Here is a 26,365-nt window from a genome sequence, read left to right as displayed (position 1 = left end):
CAATCTCTATAATTGTATACTATAAATACAAATATAATTATATAATTATGCTGGCTAATAGTATCCATGTAATCACATAATTGACTTACCATAATCTATCATTGTCTATATCCTATATGAAGAGATTAGATCATCGATAGATATATGTTCTTTCTTCCTAATTAATCTAATACATTATTCTTTCATATCAACTCTAACTTAAGCGTCAGAGGGTCCTCACCGAGTCCATATCCGATTGATCTCTAACCCATTTATTTTCTGCTTTGCAGGTTTATACCAACAAAGAATTTCCATGGACCTTAACAATATTTTAAAAAATTATTTAATTATTTTAAATTTTTATAATTAAAATATATTGAAATTAAATTAATATCAAATAAATCTTATATACGAATGCTGATTACAACATAAAGATTTTAAAGCTTATCTATAAGCAAAAATCTAATAATACTAATTTAGAATCCTAATACAACAAGAATTATTTATATTAGGAATAATAAAGAGTGTAAACCCAGCATAGGGCTTGGCCCAATGTCATAATTATATGGGCGAGATTTAAAGAGTACTGTGCATTAATAAATTAAATACAATTATTATAAATTATTTCTCAGCATTAAAAGAATAATTCTAAACTTTTATCATAAAAATGTTCAAATAAATTCAAGTTGCAATATATTTGATAAACAGTAATTCAAGTTGCAGACTCTCGGAAACTAATAATTTTGTGTTTATTTTCTTCAATTTTATGAGAAATATATATATTGCAATAATTATTTTTCATTTTAATATTTACAATTAATTTTAAAATTTTGATACTTAATAGAGACCCAAAATTTTGATACTGCTGGTTAGCAAAATGCAGTGCTACTGTTTGAACTTTCTTGCAAATTTTTAAAGAAAACAAATATTAAAATTAGCAGTAGCAACATTAATTTTATTGTCGATAAGGTTTACATACTACAACAATATGAATAATTATTATTAATAGTATATAAAAGAGATATAACAATAATTATTATTATCATTTAAAATTTTTAATAATAATAATAATTATTGTCAAAAGACTTTTTTCACAGCAATCATAATTTTATTATAAAATACATATAATTGCAATTTTATAACAATAATATACAATAATTTATATGTTATTACTATAAATTTATTATAATAAATTTTATATATTTAATAATAAAAATTATTACTGTTAAATTTAATATTTTTATAGTGGTCAGTAATCCTTGACTCCACGAAACAGACATGCACATAAAATTAATGGAAGGAAAAAGAAAAAAAGGCTGTACCATCAAATTCATTAATTTTTGTTTACTTCCTCTTAAAAAATCAATAAAATGTATGGTTTCTGTTAACTATAATCATTTTGAGATGTATTTAATTAGAAGTCAGCTTTAGCATCCCTTTCTATCTTTTTTAAGCCAATTTTCATTTTATACTTTGTCTCCCCTTTGTTCCAAATAATTGAAATATTTATTTTTAAAAATAAAATGATAGAAATATATATTCTTCTTGTATTACAATCCAAGCACAAACACCCATCATTGGCCTATATTAGTCCAATTTGAACACTAATTCTTTTCATTATCCTCGCAATGATTGTTAAATTAATACTTTTATATTTGACAATAACCTAATCATATTCCAATATGAAGAAATTCTCTCAATAATATTGAAATTATTTTTAAAATTATAAGGTTTGAGTTAAAGTTAAATTGAAACTATTTATTAAAAAATATAAAAAAAATATTTAAAATAAAAACATGAGTTTAGATAATTAAGAATGAATGAGAGATTTGAAAAACATATGGACTCTGGGATTATTTTATATAATTGATCTTAAAAACAATATCATTACATCAAAATAATTCCATTTTGGTGCAATTGACAAAGATTAGATCAAGGCTAATTATTAGATGCACGGGGAGCACTAAAAAATAGTATTCCCTCTCTCACAGAAAAGTGGATCATTCCTACACTAATGTTACATTATTGCAATAGATTTTTGGCTCCAACGAAACAATGAAATCAAAATGTAATTGAAATTAATACGAGCTTGTAAACGAAGAATAAATCCCAGCAAATGAAACGAGCAGTAACAATGATAGTTGCTGATTCAAATTCTAACACTTAGGTAGATCAGCCGGTGGAGGTGGCAAGGTAGATCCCGGAGTGGGTCCGTTCTGGACCACGAAAGCTGTGGCTAGTCCCCAAGGCAAGTGCACGTCTAGATGACAGTGCATGAACCATACACCTGCAAGTGCACAAGCAGTTGAAACAAGGCAAACGACATAGTGTACATTTTACGAGAATTGAAAAGACAAATTCATACCAGGATTATTGGCTGTGAATCTGATGACTGCCCATCCTCCTACAGGGACTCCAATCGTGTTACGTAGTGGTGAGTTGACAAGATTGAACTTTTTGGGGTCGTTTACAGGATCATAGTTTCCAAATCCTTGAGCCAACACATGGAAATTGAAACCGTGAATATGTATGGGATGATTCTCCACAGCAAGCAAGGCCGTGTTCTGTAAAACTATCTGCACCGTCGCATTGTACTTCAGCACCTTTACGCTCGTTGATTTGGGAGTAAACAGCAGCGACAGATCGCTGCTGATATTGGCGTTTGTGTAGTCGAACTTCACTGGAGGCGCATCGGGGAAATTAGGAGTGTAGACTCCGCTTACGTTGAAAAAGAAGGCTTGCAACATTGACAGCCCTGTTGGGAGCTGAAAAGATTCATTGTTCATGCTAGCAGAGAATCGCTGCCCGAATGGACCCGGACATGTAGCATTCCCTCCGCAGGGTGCAAGCCCAACCCCAACTGTCACGAACATGTGCTCGTCAATTTGACGTGGCACCGGCACCCAGTGTGGTCCCCCAGCAAGTCCAGTGAGGTTGCTGTAGAACTTATGGGCCGTCGGAGTGTCATTAGTGGCCGGCATTAGAGGCATAATAGGAGTGGGGGCCGTGGAGCCTTCGTATATGAGGATGCCTCTCGTGGTGGTGTCATCGAACGGTACGCCAGGAGCACTCGCATAAGGGCTGGCCGCCATGTAGTAAGACCCCACTGGCTGGTCAGCGGTGATGAGGACATCGGTGGTCATGCCGGGGCCAGTGACAACGACGTCTGTGATATAAGGTTGTGTGTAGGAAGCATCGATGGAGACAACTGTCATCTTGTGATTGGCTATCTTGAAAAAGAGCTGATTATTGAGTGCAGCGTTGATTATGCGTAACAAGTAGGTTTTTCCGTTCTCCACCTTAAGTGTGTATGTCTCTAATTAAATATTTAAAAAAATTAATTAACATTAGAAGCAATAAGTTATAACAAACAATGTAAAAATTTTACAATTTTTTGTGAGATGGGCAAGATTCTTACGGTTTTGAGAGCAAGGGTAAAGATCACCAGGCATTCCATTAATGGTGTAAGCATTGGAATTGTTAGGTGCGCCGCCGGTGGCGAGTGCCTGGTTCTCAACGTCAATAATATTAGCATTCCACCACTCTCCTGCAATCGGATTTACAATTCATCGATCATTGATTTGTTAACCCACAAGTACTCTACAAGCAATAATAAGATATTTGGGGTACCTAATAAGATGGGTACTTCTTTGTCGGGTTTAGGGAACGGGTAGGAATGGCCGGATCTTGGACGGATAATAAGAGCTCCGTAAACTGTAGCTCTGAGAGTTAAGACGTGAGCATGCCACCAGAGAGTACCCTCCTGTTTGATGACCTTAAATCTGTAGGTGTAGCTACTTCCAGGGATTATTGGACATTGAGTTACCATATTAGGCCCATCTGCCCACCCACTTAGTTTCTGAAATATTCCATGCCTGCATTCATCACATTGTTCATTACTGTTAATTAATCCTAAATGTAAAAGCGATGGAGAGGATAATCATGCCAATGAAGAGTATCATTATGATGGTTAATTATTAAGAATCTATTCATTTCACATTATAATTAGGTTCCGCTTTGTTAATTGGAAAAAAATTATATATATAGATATTATTTCATAACTTGGATAAATTAATTAAAATAATTAAGAAAGACTCACAGAAATATTAGTTAAGTCATGCAGATTAATGCTTATTTTCTTGTTTATGTGATGGGAGCAGCTGGAAATCTTGTGAAGGTTTTTCTTTTTAAATTATATCCAAATCAAATGGATTCGAAGATTGAGTTTTCTGACAGTAATATTATTAGGTTAGCATTTTCTATGGATTTACCAATGAATTGTGACATTGTAGGGAGACTCGTTAGACACATGAACCACAAGGGTGTCACCCTCTCGAACGCGGAGGGTTGGGCCGGGGAGGCTTCCGTTCACTGCAGTTACCACTTGCTCACTGCACAACCGCCGGAGAGTAAGGTTTTTCACCTGAAATATATATACATATTGAAATATGAGATGGGGTTCTGTTAAGCCTGCTTTATGCCTCACATGTAAAACTGAAGGTAATAAAATGCACATCAGAAAAGTAATTGGGCTAAACTCAAATTAACTCATGGATGTTGCGAAGAACGTGTCACCTATGCATGCATGAACTCATTTAACTATCAAGAAGAGAAATGAAGGAACAAGAAAGAAATAAGGAAGGGGAAAAAATTACATGGAATGAATGTTCCACAATTGCAGCAGAAGCCACTGAAGAGGCTAGAAGAGCTGATGCACATAGCAGAAGAAAAAGAAAACAAGACATGTTGAAATGTGAAGAGGAGATACTACAAAATGAGAGGGCTAAAGGTTCTGCGAAGAACGTGGTGCTAATAATTTAGCTAAACTCCGTGCATTGATTTGATGCGATGGATACATAACAGGAAACTTTTAGATAAATATTTATAGATATAATGAGTTGAGAGAGTCATAGGGTTTGCACGATTAAGTGACAAGGTGGCTGAGTGATTTTAATTAGGGATTTGAATCGAAATTAATTAAGAGAGTTAGCGGAAGCTTCGTTATCTACAGTTTAAGTTAGGCCATCAAAATATACATAAACAAAGCTATCTCTCTCTTTTGAATTTGGCATTTCTCAAGTGCATGGGCCCAAAATTATAATTTAAATATAGAAAAATTCTTATTTAAATCTGATACATCATGAATTCAACACACAAATGTGCAGAATCTATGTATTTAATATATGAGTTTCACTATATATTTTATATTTTGAGTTCATAATAAACTTGGTCTAAACAAGAAAAATTCTTAAATTTAAGTATATTATGAACCTAAGACACAAATATATGAGAATCGTGGATCTCATTATATATTTTTTATTTTGAATTCATGATAAAAATTCTTAAATTTAAGTATATTATGAACCTAAAATACAAATTTATGAGAATCGTGGATCTCACTATATATTTTTTATTTTGAATTCATGCTAAATCAGGTATAAATAAGAAAAATACTTCAATATAGAAACTTGCATTTCCACTTTATATGTATTATCTAGCGATTAAATTGATAAAACTACTTTTTACATAGATCTTTTAAGCATTTTAATTATTTATATTGTAATAATTTATTTATTTAATAATTTAAAAAATCTTAACAATCAATTGGCTTAATAGTTTTAAAGTTATCTATAATATTATGAAGTGTTTGAATTTAAACTCTAATTAGTTGAATATAAATAACAAAATTAGAATTGAATTAAATTTACACCTTAAATAAATAATCTAATATTTGACATAACGAAATTAACAAAGAAAAGGAATAAAACTTTAATTACTTTGCACATAAAATGATTTTATATTTTAATGCTAAATTAAGAATACTAACGCCTATGCCTAGCTAAGATTTTCTCTTATTTGTTGTTTCCTTGAAAATTAAAAAATATAAAAAAATATCATTAAAGAATTTTAATTATGAATAATAGACAGGATCATGGTGGCTTCCATTAGAAATCATATTTAAAGTCTCATAGTTTTGAAAACAATTACAATACTATTAAATTAAAACTCATTAATATCGATATATTTCTTTAAACTTCACCCCTATCCAATTATTTTTAAAATTAAATCTAATTAAAGTTTCCGAATTTAATTCTCAATCACATTTACTAAGTGTTCCATTAATTAAAAGTTTAGTTTTCTCTTTTAATTATCATCTATTTTATTTTAAAAATAAAATTTTGATATAAAAATTTCTTATAATTCAAACTCAATATGTTTAATTAGTATATGTAACAATAAATTGAAATCTAAATTTTTCATCATTTAGAAATGATAAAGTTTGAGTCAAGTTCTATCAATTAAAATCTATAGAATTTACAAGTAAATTTTAAATTAAAAAGGCTGCAATTTTAAAATAAATTATATAGTTAATATTAGTAAATGTTATTATAATTTTTTATAAAACTAAATTGCAAAATCAAATAACACTACTATAGATATTAATTAGAATTAACAGCAACAGTAATTTTGCTGCCTATAATAAATTAACATACAATAACAATAAATAATTATTGTTAATGATATATAAAAAAGACATGCTAACAGTTATTGTTATTATTAAAATTTTTTTGTAACGATAATTATTGCTGATAATAACTATTTTTTTAACACATACAATTTTAATGTCATAATATGCTGTAATTTACATATTATTATCGTACATTTATGGCAGTAAATTCTAAACATTTTGCAGTAAATTTTTTATTAATGTTATAAACACAATATAATTAAATAAGGGGAGAGTAAACATTGGTGGTTGTGGTCAAGCTGAGAGACGCATTTTACCTTGGACGCCAATACCAGAGAACAATAAAGGTTTGCTGAAAAAATAATGGAAAACTATAGAATATGGACAGATTTCAAAGATTGAAGACGACAAACATTTGTTTGTTTCACATTTGGATGGATGACTAGAGGCAAATCAATTGGATGGAGTCAATGATCACAAAGTCATTTTTTCCCTTTTAAGAACAGTCTCGTGCAATGTTATGCCCTCACCATTGAAGTCATGAGTGACATCTTTCCAGAAGTGCAAGCGAAAAAATAAATAATTTATCCGTATATATATATATATATATATATATATATATATATATATATATAAAAGGATAGTGTTAAAAAAAATCAAAATCCCTGAAATTAAATTATATATTAACAACAGGCCGGTTGAAAAAAAAAATTTTATTGCATTTTAATAATTTTATTTGATTTTTTAAATCTTGATGGAATTGGTCAAGTTCTTAAAATTTTATTCAAATTCCTTCAATTGAATGTTGAATTCTTCAATTTATTTATAGCTAAAATTTAACATTGTAATATTTATCTATTTTTTCATAATTTCATTTTGATAACTATTAAACATCAAATAGTGTCATGATTTGGTGATAGTGAAGAGAGAGAGTGTGTGACTAAAACATTTAATGTAATCAAATGGCTAAGAATTTTAATACACAATGGATATCAAAATAAAGTTTAAAAGTAATTAATAGTAATGGTAACATTAGATCAGCAAAAAATAATGTGAAAGAATATGTAAAAAAAAAAAATTGGATAAAATTATAAAAAAAATTTCAAAATTTTGAAATATTTAAATTAAAACTTTTATATATTTTGAAATTTTGATTGATTCTATCAAAATAAAAAAAAATTGAACAAAAATATCAAACGGGATAAGATTTTTTTTTTTTTAATTAATAGGACTTAAAAAAATCATTAAAGGGCATGCCTGAGAAACAAGTTGTGTGTCCATTAATTTTATGTTAATTAAAAAAATGCGTTCAAATCTTTTATACATGAGCTTTATTAATGACTGAATATTACTAATCGTAACAGTAAAAAACCAAAATATAGTTAAATCCCAAGTTTCCCCCTAATTCATTAATTTATAATCTTAATTTTCATGGCAGAGAAAATAATTAATAAGAGGGTTTGTTTATTAATTATTTTTATTTATTTAATTTCAATTCAAAGTGTAATTTTAGTAATATTAAAATATAGATTAAAAATTCATAGTTTCCTTTAATATAGATATTATCAATTAATCATTGACACCTTAGACTGAATCAACGTTGGAATATAATAAGAAGGCCTCAATATGTTGGGCGTTTTCCAACTTTCAATGCGCATTCCTTTATCAACATAGATTTTTATCTGGTCTATCATATTTTTGAAATATAAAATTATAATAATTTATTAAATATATAAATTTCATTTATATATTTATATATATATTTAATTTATTTTTATTTTTTCCAATTCAATTTGCTTGTTTTTTCAATATTATGGCTCTCATGAAATTATCCAAGTAGAAAGTGCTCAATTATTACCATTTGAATTATAATAACATAAAATCAGCGACCAGTATTATATTTATTTTGAGCATATATAGTTTCGTAATGGAAGACATCATATATAGGTTGTCAAATTCGAGCCTGGTGGAATAATTTAATTAATCTGATTTTCATAAATTTAATGTGAACCTGCAGGATGATTGAATAAGGAATTTATTTAATCGACAAATTCATAAATTCGATCAGGTTTAAAGTTGATGTTGATTGAGTCATCTCATTCAAAACAAATTTATTAAAAATATTTATGAGCAAATTTATTATTATGAAAATTTTATTCTTAATACTTCTTTTATTATATATAAAATATTACTATTTTAATTCAAAATTCTAAATAAAATTTTAAATTTTTTTAAAAATATTTACATGTTGAAATTTAATTAAATTTATTCTTTTAATTACTTAGAATATATATTAAACTAAATTATTACTATTATTTAAAAAATTATTAGTTTTATAATATGTTTAATAATATATTGATCAAACTCCAAATTGTTTTCATGATTCAATGACTAAATCAGATTTAAAAACCATGAATTTAGTTTCTCGTACTGTCAATTTGATAATTTATAAAAACTGAGAATTTAATTTAAAATTAATTCGATAATTGATATAACTTCCACTTTTTTTTAAGTTGCGACTCATTTTCAAAAATAAACTCTATTTATTTCATAAAAGATAATTTATATATTAAAATATTTTAAATAAAACTTATTTTTTTTTAAATGTTTCTCATTAAAATATTTTTTATTATTTAATTATAATATTAAACTGATAATATTGATATTGTTATTTTCTTCCGTGAGTATAGGATAATGAATTTAAAAATTAAATATGTAACAGTGGCATCGTTGGTGATACCGTTACTGGTAGGAGGGTGGATGGGGAGTGGTGATGGATCCATAAATGGCGGTAAATTTGAGGTCATGATGGGTTTGCTGATGGAGAAAAAAAAAGAGAAAAAAGCAATCACATTTTTTTATTGATGGAAAAGATTTTTGTGACGATCTTTCCCATAAAAGGCGCTAATAATGTTATTCTTCTCTTTATGAGTATAAAATTAAGAATCTAGGTATTGAATTCGTATTACTTACTTGAGCATTGAAGTGGTTGTTGATTAGTCCATTCGGTATTCTCTCTTATTTTACATGTTCAATTACTAAATCCATCATTTCATACCTATAAAAAAGGAGATAACATCAAATATGTGTTATAAGTCTTTTTATATTTTAATAAGAATATTGTCAAAATTCAGAAAATTATTTAATATTTAGAAAAGAGAAAATTATTTTTTTTTAAATAGTTTAATTTTTTTTTTATTAAGAAAATATTTTCTGTTAGACTCATTTTCTAAGTACTTTAAACTCTAGAAAATGATAAAAATACTTAAAAAAAATATTTTTTGCAAAATATTGAAGCCTGAGAAAAAAAAAAAGAGTTTCATATTTTTTTTAAGTACATTTTATTAATAAACCATAAAAACGTAGCATATATCAATCAAATTAAACCAAGTCAAAAGACCTTTCTTAATACACCCAACTTAAGCTAACCTATGTTAACTGGGAAAAACTTGAAATCAAAACGGAATACGGCAAATAGTTCAAAAAAAAAAAAAAAAAACATGAACAAAGCATCGACAAAATCAGTAAAAATAAATAAACAATAAAGGATGCACTCAAGACTCTTAACTTGTGGACACGATTGGAGTTTGAAGAAGTGTTTTAGTATTTATTATGTCTTATTCAAATCCTTTCTATATTGTCTTAAATTATATTTAATTTTCTTTACACATTACTTAATTATATTTTTCATCTCAATAACTCACTATTAGCATAATTAATCAATTAATATTATAGGCGCCGGGGAACGTTTTGGGTTTCTCCATGCCAGTTGGTTGTGTTAGGTAGCCATTGACTAGAACTTCTTCCCCCGATACAGGTGAGAGTTGGCCCCTTGCGTTGGCATCCAAGTTAATTAACCCTTATTTGACTTCAAATTTTATATTCTGCCGTCTGCTTTAATCAACCAAAATATTAAAACTTTTAGATATCCTCTCAATTTATGATGAGAAACTTTTAGGTAACTCAAACTATCACATCATTTATAGAATAGGCTAATTAAATTATTTTATATAGTAACACAATTATAGATAATATAATTATAGATAAATATATAGTTCCATTTTTAATTATCTTTCTATATTTATATAATTATAAATAATTACATAGATAATATAAAATGATTTGATTGATTTAGATATGTCCGATTAAACTGTTTGATACACCTAATGGCTAATAATTGATAGTTGCTGCTAATAATTGATATATTCTAAATATTTGATAAAATAATGTCTAATTAATATTGTTAATATGTAAAATAATTAATAAGAGTATATATATATATATATATATTATTTATTTTATTACTAAAATAGAAGTATAATCATTAATTTATTACACAACATACATAAAAATTAAAAATATAATTAATTTCATACATATACATACATATTTTTTATCATGTAAGAAAGAAGATTATAATTAATTTAATTATTATTTACAACATTTTTATATTTATTTATTTTTACAATTTTAAAAAATATATTAATATAAAAAATAATTTAAAAATACAAAAATTTTGTAATTAATAAATTTTAAAAGGTTCATATAGTCTAAATAAAAAATAAAATTAAATAAGCTATTAATTGATAATAAATAGCTCTAAAAATAAAATTAATACAAATTACAGCCAATAAATAATTTATAAGCTATAATTGTAGTTTTAATAAGTTTACTAAATAGATTGATTCGTCTATTTAAATATTTATTATCTATTAGTTGCATTCAAAAGCTAAATTAAATATCCTCTTTGTTTATAAATAATATGGTACCAAGTCTCCCAAATCACTCATTTATGATTATGATACAAATCCTAAAACTAGATAATAAAAAAGTTATGTAATCTTTATGAATCCCTAATCTTGATGTGATTAGTGAACGGACCAATAGATATGGAATAGAATAGTAAATTGTTTGAAAGTTGACTCATATTTAATACCACTGTATTGCAATAATAAATCAAAAGATCTTTCTCTAGAAATTTTGTTCCTCTCCTCACCTCTAATCTTCCATATGTCAAAATCCAGATTTTATTTTACAATAGATTTAATTAATATATATGAATGGAATAGTCCAATTGATTAGGTACAAGTAAACCTTACTTGGAAGCATAGTTTCATTAGAAATTTGTTTAAATAATTATTGCATATTTTCTTGTGGATGACAAGACTGTGGAATAGACACTGTAAGAATATTAACAGAAATTTACATATGGAAAATTTAAGAGAGAGCAATTGAAATTGAAAAGTCTATAATTAATTAAATAATTTTGTCAGTAACCATTAGCTGGAATTATAAATTGATAAAAGGAAGCAAAACAGTTAAGAGTATTGTAATTAAGAAATTGAAAAACCACTGAAGTGTCATAGTGATGTCATCGCATCAGATGTTAATTTTATTAAAATTACGTGCACAAGCATGCATATGTATAAATATATTAATTAATTAAGACAATGAAGTTCAAATGTAACTTTGATCAACAACGCATGCCTAACTTTCTACATTAATATACCAAAACACACACACACACACACACACACACACACACACACACACACACACACACACACACACACACACACACACACATATATATATATATATATATATATATATATATATATATATATATATATATATATATATATATATTAATTTTATATATTAAAATTGTTATGCATCATAAAAATGTATAAATTATAAAGAAATAAAATAAATATACAAAACATGTAATTTGCCCTCTTTACATAGACTACATCCATGAGTATACCATTTTTCCAATCAATAATATACTAATCAATTATAAGGTCAAAGCTATATATCTATAAATTTAATTATAGTTAATAGAATCCTCACAATAATCTATTCGTAGTAAATATATTAATTAATTCTCTCAGTCTCCTCTAAAGATAAACTAATATATTTGTTACTTTAATTATTTAATATACCACAAAAAATATATTCAACTATAATGGACAATAGTCCATTTCTTTTAGACTATTTCCTTCTCTACTTTAAGCTGAAATCTCTTTCTCTTTATAAGATTGCAACCTTAGGCTGGATTTTCTGTCTCTCTATGAGACTGCAATGGGTAAAAGTCTCTCATCAATGAATAAATTTAAATTCTTAACAATTGGCAAAGCCTTTATTTATAATGGGCAACAGTCTCATTCTATAAATTGAAAGCTCATTCTATAAATTAAAAGTCAAATAACATTTTCACCATACTCATATTTATAGTGTAAATTCTCTTAATTTTAATCTAATTAGAAATCTTACTCAATTTTAGAATAACACTAAAATACTCGTTCTACTCTATATGCAAAATATTTCTTAACTCTATTAAAGAATGTTTCTCACACTCAAATTTAAAAAAAAAAATCTTCTAAATCAATTAGGATTTTGGATCATAAATTCAATATTAAAATTAAATGTTTTTACAATTAATATTAATATATATATATATATATATATATATATATATATATATATATATATATATATATATTAAAGAGTATTACCCTTAAAATATTATTTAACAAAATCAAATATGGTTGCTAAAAAAAGAAGTACAATAATATTCACTTAATTAATCTTTAATGTATTTGTAACAGTATCATTGTAGTATGTCTGCAGCTCAAAATTGATAGATGATAGGCAATCATTTGCGTAAAAGGAGAATTTATGACATTGATTTATATTCTATCAATCCATTATAAAGAATTATGGTTAATATTTAATATATTTATGTCCTTCCATAACTTTATATTCAAAATTAGTATACATTTATTAATACCGAATATAATAGGTTTACCAAACAATTATTATTATTATTATTATTATTATTATTATTATTATTATTATTATTATTATTATTATCAAATAGGTCCTACAAGCTAATTGGGGATGAATGTATATAAGCTTTAAAATCTCTCTCAAAATTATTAAAACATAAAACTAATTATTATAAAATCAACATTTTTTCTTCCTAAAATAAATTTATATATAGAAAAAAAAATACATTAATAAATTTATTTTTCACTTTTTATCCTGCATATAAATTTATAAAATGGATTAATTATCAAGTTTCATTTTATTATATTTAGATTTTATTATAAATTTTATTGCACCTATATCATTTAATTTTTTATTTTGTGTCTTTTTTTTATAATTACCTTATTTAATTACTAGATGCAATAAATTATATTAACTTTTTTTTTATTATCTGAATTGACAAAATAAAAGAAAAGAATAAAATCATAAAAGATATTCAACTCTTTAGCATTTATTTCTTCTATATATTTAAAATGAATAATTTCCCTTTACACACACTTAAACTCTTAAAAATCTAACCTTGATTTTTACTTTCATAACAATTTAACTTTTTAACACAATATCATTACAAAATTAACATTTTCAATGTTGCGGTTAACTTTCAATTTCTTAAATAATTAGTTTAATGATCATATGATAATGGCTTAAGTTGAACTTTAAATTTAAAGGAAATATGTATCATTCAAAATTAATTATATTTGCAAATTAAAAATAAATTTTCCTCTATCTACTTGTTGTTATATGTTGAAAAAGAAATTGTTGAAAAATTTACTATGAATTCACTTATAGGTAACTTTTGTGATATGAATGAACAACACACTCTTTTTTATTGGGTTATATATTATTATAGCAGGCATGTAAATTTAAAACACATACACAATCGCACAATAGGCACTTAAATTTAAAACACATACACAATTATACAATCACATAATATAGAAAAGAGAGAAAAAAAAAAAAAACCACAGGATTTACGTGGTTCGACCTTAAAATCTACGTACATGAGGAAAATAAGAAAAAAGTTCCATGATGGAAAAAAATAAAATACAATCACTTAGAACTCTCAAACATTAACCCTATCGACCTGTGCCCTTCCCTACTATAACAGACGTCACTTTTTATTCTAATCGAATCACAGCACAAAATTTTCAAATTGTGTAATAATTCGAATCCATGAAAATTTATTCAAAATTTAAGCCACATAAAAAATAAATTTAAAATTTGGCCCTCCTTATCCAATATTACGTCCGTCCCTAGCTATTTTATTAAAGTTTGGTCAAATCGTTGATCTTTATCGATTATTTTTATTTATTTATTTTTTAGGTTGAACATTTTGACCAAACCTTATTATGTAAAGTTAAGTTTTTTCATATCATTTTCTTGTTGTTCTTCACTTGGTAACACTTATTGTTATAACAAGCACATAAATCTAAGGCATACACACAAATCGCACAATCACATAGTATAGAAAAAGAAAAGAAAAATAACATAGGATTTAACGTGGTTTAACCATAAAGTCTACATCCACAGGCAAGATAAGAGAAATAGTTTCACCATGATGAGAGTAAGATACAATCACTCAGAACTCTTAAATCCTAACCCTAATGTATTTTTCGAATGTCTCACAACTCTATCTCAAATGGCAAAATATTATAATATTTATACTGGTTCACAGATTTCACTTTTTATCCCAATCAGGTCACAGTGTGAATCTTTTGGGTCAGACCATAATTCAGGTTCATTAAAACATATCCAAAATTCAAGCTATATAAAAAATAACAATTCTTCTCCTTGGCTTGAATTCCCTCAATCATTAACAAAATAACTATCAAAACACTCTTTCTTGCCATATGCCCTCGCAAGGGCATTACTGAGTGCTACAAACACCATCCAAGCCTAGGCAGTGCCTAAACTTGTTGACTGGGACTCCCTTAGTCATTATATCTACTAGATTATCATGTGTAAATACTGTAGATAATCTAGTAGATTATCATGTGCAAACTAAGTACATTGATGTCAGATATCACTTCATTCACTTAGTTTGCACATGATAATCTACTAGATTATCTACAGTCTTTACACATGATAATCTAGTAGATATAATGACTAAGGGAGTCCCAGTCAACAAGTTTAGCAATCGCCAGACTTGGATGGTGTTTGTAGCACTCAGTAATGCCCTTGCGAGAGCATATGGCAAGAAAGAGTGTTTTAATGGTTATTTTGTTAATGATTGAGGGAATTCAAGCCAAGGAGAAGAATTGTTATTTTTTATATGGCTTGAATTTTGGATATGTCTTAATGAACCTGAATTACGGTCCGACCCAAAAGTTTCACACTGTGACCTGATTGGGATAAAAAGTAAAATCTGTTTCACTTAGTTTGCACATCATAATCTACTAGATTATCTACAGTCTTTACACATGATAATCTAGTAGATATAATGACTAAGGGAGTCCCAGTCAACAAGTTTAGGCACTGCCTAGACTTGGATGGTGTTTGTAGCACTCAGTAATGCCCTTGCGAGAGCATATGGCAAGAAAGAGTGTTTTAATGGTTATTTTGTTAATGATTGAGGGAATTCAAGCCAAGGAGAAGAATTGTTATTTTTTATATGGCTTGAATTTTGGATATGTCTTAATGAACCTGAATTACAGTCCGACCCAAAAGTTTCACACTGTGACCTGATTGGGATAAAAAGTGAAATCTGTGAACCAGTATAAATATTATAATATTTTGCCATTTGAGATAGAGTTGTGAGACATTCGAAAAATACATTAGGGTTAGGATTTAAGAGTTCTGAGTGATTGTATCTTACTCTCATCATGGTGAAACTATTTCTCTTATCTTGCCTGTGGATGTAGACTTTATGGTTAAACCACGTTAAATCCTATGTTATTTTTCTTTTCTTTTTCTATACTATGTGATTGTGCGATTTGTGTGTATGCCTTAGATTTATGTGCTTGTTATAACAATAAGTGTTACCAAGTGAAGAACAACAAGAAAATGATATGAAAAAACTTAACTTTACATAATAAGGTTTGGTCAAAATGTTCAACCTAAAAAATAAATAAATAAAAATAATCGATAAAGATCAACGATTTGACCAAACTTTAATAAAATAGCTAGGGACGGACGTAATATTGGATAAGGAGGGCCAAATTTTAAATTTATTTTTTATGTGGCTTAAATTTTGAATAAATTTTCATGGATTCGAATTATTACACAATTTGAAAATTTTGTGCTGTGATTCGATTAGAATAAAAAGTGACGTCTGTTATAGTAGGGAAGGGCACAGGTCGATAGGGTTAATGTTTGAGAGTTCTAAGTGATTGTATTTTATTTTTTTCTATCATGAAACTTTTTTCTTATTTCCCCATGTATATAGATTTTAAGGTCGAACCACGTAAATCCAATGTTATTTTTTTTTTCTCTTTTCTATATTATATGATTGTATAATTGTGTATGTGTTTTAAATTTAAGTGCCTATTGTGCGATTGTATATGTGTTTTAAATTTATATGCCTGCTATAATAATATGTAACCCAATAAAAAAGAGTGTGTTGTTCATTCATATCACAAAAGTTACCTATAAGTGAATTCATAGTAAATTTTTCAACAATTTCTTTTTCAACATATAACAACAAGCAAATAGAGGAAAATTTATTTTTAATTTGCAAATATAATTAATTTTGAATGATACATATTTCCTTTAAATTTAAAGTTCAACTTAAGCCATTATCATATGATCATTAAACTAATTATTTAAGAAATTGAAAGTTAACCGCAACATTGAAAATGTCAATTTTGTAATGATATTGTATTAAAAAAGTTAAATTGTTATGAAAGTAAAATTCAAGGTTAGATTTTTAAGAGTTTTAAGTGTGTGTAAAGGGAAATTATTCATTTTAAATATATAGAAGAAATAAATGCTAAAGAGTAGAATATCTTTTATGATTTTATTCTTTTCTTTTATTTTGTCAATTCAGATAATAAAAAAAAAGTTAATATAATTTATTGCATCTAGTAATTAAATAAGGTAATTATAAAAAAAAGACACAAAATAAAAAATTAAATGATATAGGTGCAATAAAATTTATAATAAAATGTAAATATAATAAAATGAAACTTGATAATTAATCCATTTTATAAATTTATATGCAGGATAAAAAGTGAAAAATAAATTTATTAGTGCATTTTTTTCTATATATAAATTTATTTGAGGAAGAAAAAATGTTGATTTTATAATAATTAGTTTTATGTTTTAATAATTTTGAGAGAGAGAGATTTTAAAGCTTATATACATTCATCCCCAATTAGCTTGTAGGACCTATTTGATGAAAAAATAATGATAATAATTGTTTGGTGAACCTATTATATTCGGTATTAATAAATATATACTAATTTTGAATATAAATTTATGGAAGGACATAAATATATTAAATATTAACCATAATTCTTTATAATTGATTGATAGAATATAAATCAACGTCATAAATTCTCCTTTTACGCAAATGATTGCCTATCATCTATCAATTTTGAGCTGCAGACATACTACAGTGATACTGTTACAAATACATTAAAGATTAATTAAGTGAAAATTATTGTACTTCATTTTTATAATTGATTAGTATATTATTGATTGGAAAAATAGTATACTCATGGATGTAGTTTATGTGAAGAGGGCGAATTACATATTTTATATATTTTTTTTATTTTTTTTATAATTTATATATTTCATGATGCATAACAATTTTAATATATAAAATTAATATATATATATATATATATATATATATATATGTGTGTGTGTGTGTGTGTGTGTGTGTGTGTGTGTGTGAGTGTGTGTTTTGGTATATTAATGTAGAAAGTTAGGCATGCGTTGTTGATCAAAGTTACATTTGAACTTCATTGTCTTAATTAATTAATATATTTATACATATGCATGCTTGTGCACGTAATTTTAATAAAATTAACATCTGATGCGATGACATCACTGTGACGCTTCAGTGGTTTTTCAATTTCTTAATTACAATACTCTTAACTGTTTTGCTACCTTTTATCAATTTACAATTTCAGCTAATGGTTATTGACAACATTATTTAATTAATTATAGACTTTTCAATTTCAGTTGCTCTCTCTTAAAATTTCCATATGTAAATTTCTGTTAATATTCTTACAGTGTCTATTCCACAGTCTTGTCATCCACAAGAAAATATGCAATAATTATTTAAACAAATTTCTAATGAAAACTATGCTTCCAAGTAAGGTTCACTTGTACCTAATCAATTGGACTATTCCATTCATATATATTAATTAAATCTATTGTAAAATAAAGTCTGGATTTTGACATATGGAAGATTAGAGGTGAGGAAAGGAACAAAATTTCTAGAGAAAGATCTTTTGATTTATTATTGCAATACAGTGGTATTAAATATGAGTCAACTTTCAAACAATTTACTATTCTATTCTATATCTCTTGGTCCATTCACTAATCACATCAAGATTAGGGATTCATAAAGATTACATAACTTTTTTATTATCTAGTTTTAGGATTTGTATCATAATCATAAATGAGTGATTTGGGAGACTTGGTACCACATTATTTATAAACAAAGAGGATATTTAATTTAACTTTGAATACAACTGATAGATAATAGATATCTAAATAGACGAATCAATCCATTTAGTAAACTCATTAAAACTACTATTATAGATATCTAAAAAATTTTTCGAGTTTTCTGGAAATTTTTGAAATTTTTGGGTCTCGGTTTTGGTGTGAAGGCAGAGTAAAAATTTAAATTTGGGTATCTTTAATCAAACTGGTCGAATTTAACTGGACCAGATTGGACCAGTTGAATCGAACCGGTCCCTTTCCTTTTTCTTTCCCCCTCCCTTTCCCTGCGTGGCACCTCTTTTTCTCCCCTTCAATTCTCTCTCCTCCCTCCTCCTACGGCCAGCCGACCACCTCCCTTCCCTTCCCTTCCTCAGTCGCTGAGGCACCACCCCCATGCCTCCCCCTTGCCAGCAGCCACCCAAGGACGCCGAAAAATGTGCCCAAAACTCCCTTTTCGCGTGGCGCATTGCTTCACTTTTCCGGCTAGCATCCAACCGATCCAGCTACTAATAAAATTGGGTCTTGTCCCAAACCTCTTCTACTCCTCAAGAGCTTTCCATAAACATCAAGAACAATCAATTTCATTGAGCGGTTTGTCTAATTTTTGCCGGGAAAGTTTTAGCCCATTTTGAATTTTGAGCTAAATTTCTCTCAAACTGAGAACCCTATGAAAATTCTAAGAGTACCGGCGTACTCTACTCAACGAGAGCTTCGCAACCATATAAATTTCAAAATTTTCCGACATCAAAATTTCGATGGGTCCCTTGAACTTCGTAGTGTTTTTTCAAGCTCCAAACGAGCTTAATTAATTTTCTAACAATTTTATTCTAATCCTTGGTGTTATGGGCTTTGCGTAATTACTTTTGTTTTGTGGAAATTCGATCGTTGCTCTGGTCTATATTTCCGAACTGGACAGACAGACTGCCAAAATAACTTTTAATTTGGGTCAAAGTTATAGTCTACCCTACCATTTTCAAATGCCCCGGACGCATTCTAAGTATCAGAATTGGTATAGGTAAACCCAAACCCTAAGTTTCTTCAATTACCTAGTGCTAAATTTAGAATAAAAATCTATAAAATATTCATGGGTAGCTAGAAAATTATAAACCCTTTTGTATTAGCTTCATAATATTGTTAAGGACCACGGGACAGAATTTTAGAAATTTTAAAGCTCGTTTAAATTATTTATAATAAAATGATAATTATGGAGACTAAAATATAATTTTTTTAAAATTATGAGTATTGACTGTTTTGGAGGGCCCCGGAGGGGCCATATGATGATGATAAGATGTAGATGTGGGATTTGTATATTTGAAGTATTATTTGGATCATTTTGCAAGTTGGATAGGTCCTAGGTATATGAAAAACTCTGTAGGATTTTCAACAAAATTTAAGATTTGTCCTTTGATTCTTTAAAATTTTGTTTGAATAAATATTGATAAATTTTTTGATATAATATTTAAATGAGCCGGGTCAGCCTTCCTTCTCCGCCCAGCCGCCGCAGTGATCAACGGTTAATTAATGAGTACATATTAATTTTATTTATAATTTCAATATTATTATAATTAAAGCATGTTCATGCATCACTTATACCTATATGTATGTAGTAAACATTAGACACACTTTATGTTGCATTTGTTCTTGATGATATTGTTAGGATTATTGTTTTATGGCAATCTAGAGCTGTATGCATGAGTGGGTGTGTTTGTGGTGTGTATATGGATATGGATAGGACGGGTAGACGCTGCTGGAGCTTGACTCATTGGGACTCGATCCTTATTATGGATAAGTCGGAGTAGTCGCAGCTTTGAGTTGATCTCGGTAGCCCTCGCAGTTGGATATTTAGAGAAAGTTCGGCTTTGAGTTGATCTCACTGGTAAAGATTGAAACTAAGAGAATTGTATAGGAGATCAACTCCCGTATATATATGTGTGAGTATGGATATGGCACATGGGTGTGTGAGTGTTCCAGATTGCTTTTGATGTGATTATGACTTGTCCTATTTGAACTTTGTGAAGGTGTTGCATTCATTCTTAGGGATGTACTAGACTTAGGTAGTTATAAAAATTGTATATAGAATCAATATCTTACTCTATGAGTCGAACGCTCACTCCTGTTCACCATATTTTTCCAGCTATAGGAGGAGTTCTTTTTCAGAATAACCTATTTCCTTCCTCGCATGTTTATTAGCAATTATTTATTTGTATTATCATTTTCGAAAATTGTAATATAGAACTCTGCATGAGTTAGCACTAGTAATGATCTTGTCAAGCATTATGTAAATTTTAGTTTTGGTGTTTTAATAAATGCAAATTTTTAGGATATTTAAAATGTTTGCAAATTGTGGTATGAGAGTTGAGCTGGGCTCCCCTGACTTTAGGTTTTCTAATGGTTATCGAGTTGGGTTGACTTGAATAAAAATGTAATATTCTATTTTATTTTGTTCACAAGTTGGGGCTCAGTTTTTTGCTCTGGTCATGGATTTGGGAACATTAAAGCTTACTACGGGTTTCGGGGGTTTTATGCTAACCCAGGTCCTAGTGCTGGTCCAGCCCATAGAATCGAGTCATGACACTCTCTATAATATGGAGAGTGGGTCCAAATAATTATGAGAGATGGTGCATATACAGCGGGTGCACCTAATAATCTCTCTTGGCTTTGTACAACCTGATGCGGAGCTAGATAATTGATTCTAAAAAATTTTATTTAATTTAATTTAATTAATATATGTAAAATTTTAATAATGACAATAATTAAATAAAAAATAATTTCATAAAATAATAAATTTTTATTATAATATTAAATTTACAATGGTTTTTAATGAGTTTTTGTTTTTTGAAAGTGTTATATGATTGATGTAGCCCAATAGCAAGTGCATGGGTCGTTCGAGTAGTATAGAAAAAATATCATTCCCTTGAAAAGTTGTGTCAAAATTAAATTTTTAATGTAAAAGTATACTAATATAAACTAAATTTGGACTAATAATTAATTAAATGAAGAGATTGAAGATTAAAATATATATTTGCAAATTTAATAAAGAGATTACTTGAGTAGAAAAATTCACTACAATCACAAGAAATAAATTGAGTTAAATGAAATATGTCAAGAATAAAGATATTAAGCGCTTAAAAAGGTTAACAATAATCAACAATGGCAAAAGGTGATTCCGGAGTTTTGGAGTTCATATCTAAGTTATTTTGAGATTTTGATTGGTTAGCCAAGCATATAATAATTATGTGCTTCAAGAAGATTAATTTTCAAATCTTTTGAAAACTCCTTCGAGTGAGACGAAGAGTACCTTAATTAATTAAATTTTACTTTTGTAAAGTTTAAAATTAACTAAGACCCATTAGTTTCTTCAATCAATCCATTAATCCTCTTAATCCTTAGCCTATTTCTAGATCTAAGTTAATTAAGTTCAATTACTTGATTATCTATCACTGGGTTTTCTCTTTTCGGTGCTTCAACCAAGGATTAAAAATATAATTTAATGGGATCCTATACTAAGTATGTCATTAGGCATACAAGAAATGGATAAAACTTCATAATAACCATAAAGTCTAGTCTAACTAGTTCAAATCCATAAATTATCTTAAATATTTCATACTCAACTCCAGAATCTTAAAAGAATTACTCACTATTTATGTTTAATGCAAATACTCTAACAAAAGAAGAAGTAAAAGATGAAAATAAAATTAAAACTGAAAAAACCGATGAAGGAAGTGCAGAAAATGGCAGAAATGAAACAGAATCGAAGCTTCAAATAGAAATAATGAGGTTGACAGCTCCCTTTCTCCTACTTTTCATGTAACAACCTAAATTTTAAAATATAAATTTTATATTTTCATATAGTATCTAGATATTATTTTAATAGTATCTAACTAATTTATAATTTTTGCAAAACCCTCATTTACATATTCTTAATATTATTATAAACATATTTTATAAATTATTTAATAGTTTAATTTAATTGAAATGATTAGTTTTAAATATTAATGTTAAACTAATTAACAAAATATATTATTTTATTATTTTTAACCTTAGTTCTAATATTTGATTTATTATTATTATTTTGATTATTATTATTATCAATATTATTTATTGAATTTTATTTATTATTTAATTGTAAATATTTTTGTATTTTGGGACTTATTTGAAAAATATAGAAAAGATCAAGGATTTATTAAGGACTAATTTGAAACTTTTCAAGAATGAATCTAGACAAATGCTTGTTCAAATTCATTCCCAGATTTAAAAAAAAAAAATTCAGCTACATTTTCCTCTCTCTCTTTTTCCCTTCCACACTCTTCCCTCTCCCACCCGTTACTCTCTTCCCCCTCCCCCACCCCACCCCCCCCCCCCCTCCCTCCTTTTTGCAGCTATCGGTGAGACTCTGGCCACCACCAGTAGCCGGCAGGGGAGCCCTACCACTCCACTAACCCGGCAAGTCACCAGCAGGCAGGAGTAGCTTTAGCAGTGGTGCGAATGAAGGAAATTCCTCCTTCAATGTGCACGCAAGGGCAACGACTTCTAGACGCGATTTTGGCTTCATCCATCAGCCGATCAAGGCATTCTTGGTGGCTTTGGAAAGCGTATTCCAAGAGCTTTCTTTTGATACCAATTTTGTAACAAATGGTGGTCGGAGGAAAAAGTTATGGAGGAGAGATTTTTCGTGTTTTTTAAGCTTTCCGATCAGATCTAGAACGATCCAACCATTAGATTGATGATCTGAGACCACCGATGAACTCAGAGAGATGAAACCTTTGAGATGGGATTGACCTTGCTCTGATCGGACACCATTTGAAAAAAGCAATCATCAAACGATCTAGATCATTTAGTGAGATTTTCGAACTTTTTCTATGCCTATAAATTAAATATAATTGTATAATAATTATTAATAATTTATGGGTTTCTTTTAAGTACAATCAGATCGATGTTAGCTCATTGATGCTCGGGATTGAGTTTTCAGCCTGATTCAGCTGCCTAGTGGCCCGTCACGGAATATAGTTAATATTACGGTTGATCCCAACATTTTAAGACTTGTCAAACACAGTCTAGGTAGCAGAATTTGCAAATGTAGTCCCGAACTTAAGTTGTGTAAATTTTTATCTTGGCTAGCTAGCTAATAAATTTGTAAAATATTCTTGGCTTAGTAAAATTAAGTAAAATAATTTTGATTAATATAAAGACAATGTAGAGGACCTCCAAAAATATTTTTATAATTTTTAGAGTGCTAAAAATAAATATTTGGATTGTAGAGGAGTTAGAGATCCGAGCTGAAGTTTGAAGGATTGGACCTAGATTAGGATTCTTGTAGGCCCTGGATGGGCATTATAATTGTTATTGTAGGCCTGAGGCCCTGTGTGTTATTGTTGGTTTGTTTTTCTTGCAGGGTGATTAGGTCCAATTATAAGGAAGACTCTACCAAATTTTCAGCAAGACCTTAGGATTTATTTTAAATCTATAGTTTGAATTAATTATTTAATTTTGTTAGTCTTTTGATAGAGTTCAGTGCGTATGTTTAGATGATCAGTACTAGCCATCTTCTCCTTTCAGTCAGACCAGCTACAGTCCAGTGGACCAGTCTGTAAGTTGGATATTGATTATTTTTATAATTTCAATATTAATTATATATTTGGTATGTTCATGCATTTTATAAATATTTAATTATGCACATGTATAGTTAATACATTAGAGGTATTTTGATTACTACATATTTAATTATTATTATTTATTTGTGATTGCCACCCTAAGGATAATTTGGAGCTATGTTCGTGTGTTGGTGTGAGTATGGTGTGGATATGGATATGGATAGGATGGGTAGTCATGGTTGGAACTTACCTCATTGGGACTCAATCCTTATATATGGATAAATTGAGGTGAGTACGGCTTTGAGTTGATCTCGTTGACCCTTGTACTTGGATTGTTAAGCGAAAATCTGGCTTGAGTTGATCTCATTGGCAAGTATTAGATCAAGAGAGTTGTATAGGATATCAGTTACCATATGTATATATTAATGCGGTACAATGGGTGTGTGTGTAGCTCCAAATTAACTTCTCGTGCAAATATTAAGTGAATTATTTATTTTATGTATTGAATGTGTATTTCATGATAGGATTGCACTAGTTTTAGATAGTTATAGAAATTGCATCAATATTTAAACTCTCTAAGTTGAACGCTCATTCCTGTTTAAATATTTTTTCCCAAGTTGCAGAAGGAGCAAGTTTATTTCTTTGACTCTAACCTGCATTTTCCTCTGCAGGTTGTGCTTCTAAGTTAATAGTTTCTTGTGTTTATTTATTTATTTATTTAATAACTAGAACTTCACTATGATATAGGGTTATGTATTTAAGGTATTAATTAATAAAAAAAATTTTATAATATTAAATAGTTTATACATGATGATATCAGGGTTGAGCTCGACTCCCCCAGCTTTAGTTTTTAATGGTCATCGAGTTTGGTTAGCCTAAATAATAATATAATATTTTATTTTATTTACATGTTGGGCCTTAATTTTGGCCCTGGTTATGGGTTTGAGAATGGTGAGACTTACTACAGGCCTCAGGGGCTTTATGCTGACTCAGGTCCTAGTGCAAATCTGGCCCATAGAATTGGGTTGTGATAAAGCTGGTATCAGAGCTTAGGCTCTAGATTCATGGAAAGTGTATACCTAGAGTTATCACATGCAGAGTATAGGATCCTGTTTCATCTTCTTCTGTAATTCCTAATTTTTAGATTCTGTATTTTTCCTTGGGTAGTATAAAAGTGCTTCAGTTTAGTGTCTCGTTTTTCATGGAGTGCATGGTGATGTGAACTTAAGCTAGTAGATGTGCTGAGGTCTGCCATGAGTATACGTGCTCCAAGAAATAATGTGTTTCTATTAGTTTGAGGCTAAGTGGCGTGCTTATCTAGCACAAGGCATGAGTACATAAAAGTGAGTCATGGCAGTATAATTACCCTAGATAGGAGTGAGGGTACTACTATCTGCAGTTATAAGTGGATAGCTCAATCAGAGTAAATTTATATTATCAGGAGGTTAAAGAGAAATGAGAGGTTAGAAAACCTTGTCTGTTGGGATATATCGTAGTGGCCTATATAATGTTCTCGATCTTTATGCTATAAGCTATAAATTATAGTACCGATATAGGATTGTTATGTAAAGCTACATGCATCCCCATGGTGTTCCATGATGAGGGTATTTGCAGATAACCTCTGGCATGGTATAGATATGCCAGAACAGATTTCTTTTATAGAGGAGTTGGAAACTCCTAGTTAGGGCTTTAAAATCTTGAGCTAGAATATCAAAGGTCATAGTTGGGCAATAACTAGAGTCAGTAACTCAATTACCCTAGCATGAGCTAAAGTCATATCAGGAGTTGTCATAAGACTAAAGGTTTTAGTATAGTCATAAAGTAAAGGTACCACCTACAGAGTGAGAATATCTAGTCTCTGATATGGGGTCTTGGACAGTTT

The 26,365-nt window shown here is 28.5% G+C and overlaps 1 protein-coding gene across 1 annotated transcript in view; it reads right to left on the bottom strand.

Annotated features, from left to right (window-relative positions):
* Positions 1-2,135: 2,135 nt before the first annotated feature.
* LOC110643048 (laccase-7-like) overlaps positions 2,136-26,365 on the bottom strand; it is a 38,099-nt gene continuing 13,869 nt past the window's right edge. The window contains exons 3-7 of the mRNA XM_058143372.1: positions 4,251-4,473; positions 3,610-3,854; positions 3,398-3,526; positions 2,345-3,295; positions 2,136-2,266 (exon numbers count right to left, since the gene is read on the bottom strand). Of these exons, the coding sequence (XP_057999355.1) occupies positions 2,136-2,266; positions 2,345-3,295; positions 3,398-3,526; positions 3,610-3,854; positions 4,251-4,473 (1,679 nt within the window). The remainder of the gene's footprint in view (positions 2,267-2,344; positions 3,296-3,397; positions 3,527-3,609; positions 3,855-4,250; positions 4,474-26,365) is intronic.

Source organism: Hevea brasiliensis, chromosome 3 (genome assembly GCF_030052815.1).
Source record: "Hevea brasiliensis isolate MT/VB/25A 57/8 chromosome 3, ASM3005281v1, whole genome shotgun sequence".
Classification (NCBI taxonomy): domain Eukaryota; kingdom Viridiplantae; phylum Streptophyta; class Magnoliopsida; order Malpighiales; family Euphorbiaceae; genus Hevea; species Hevea brasiliensis.
This window is presented reverse-complemented; position numbering and strand designations above follow the sequence as displayed.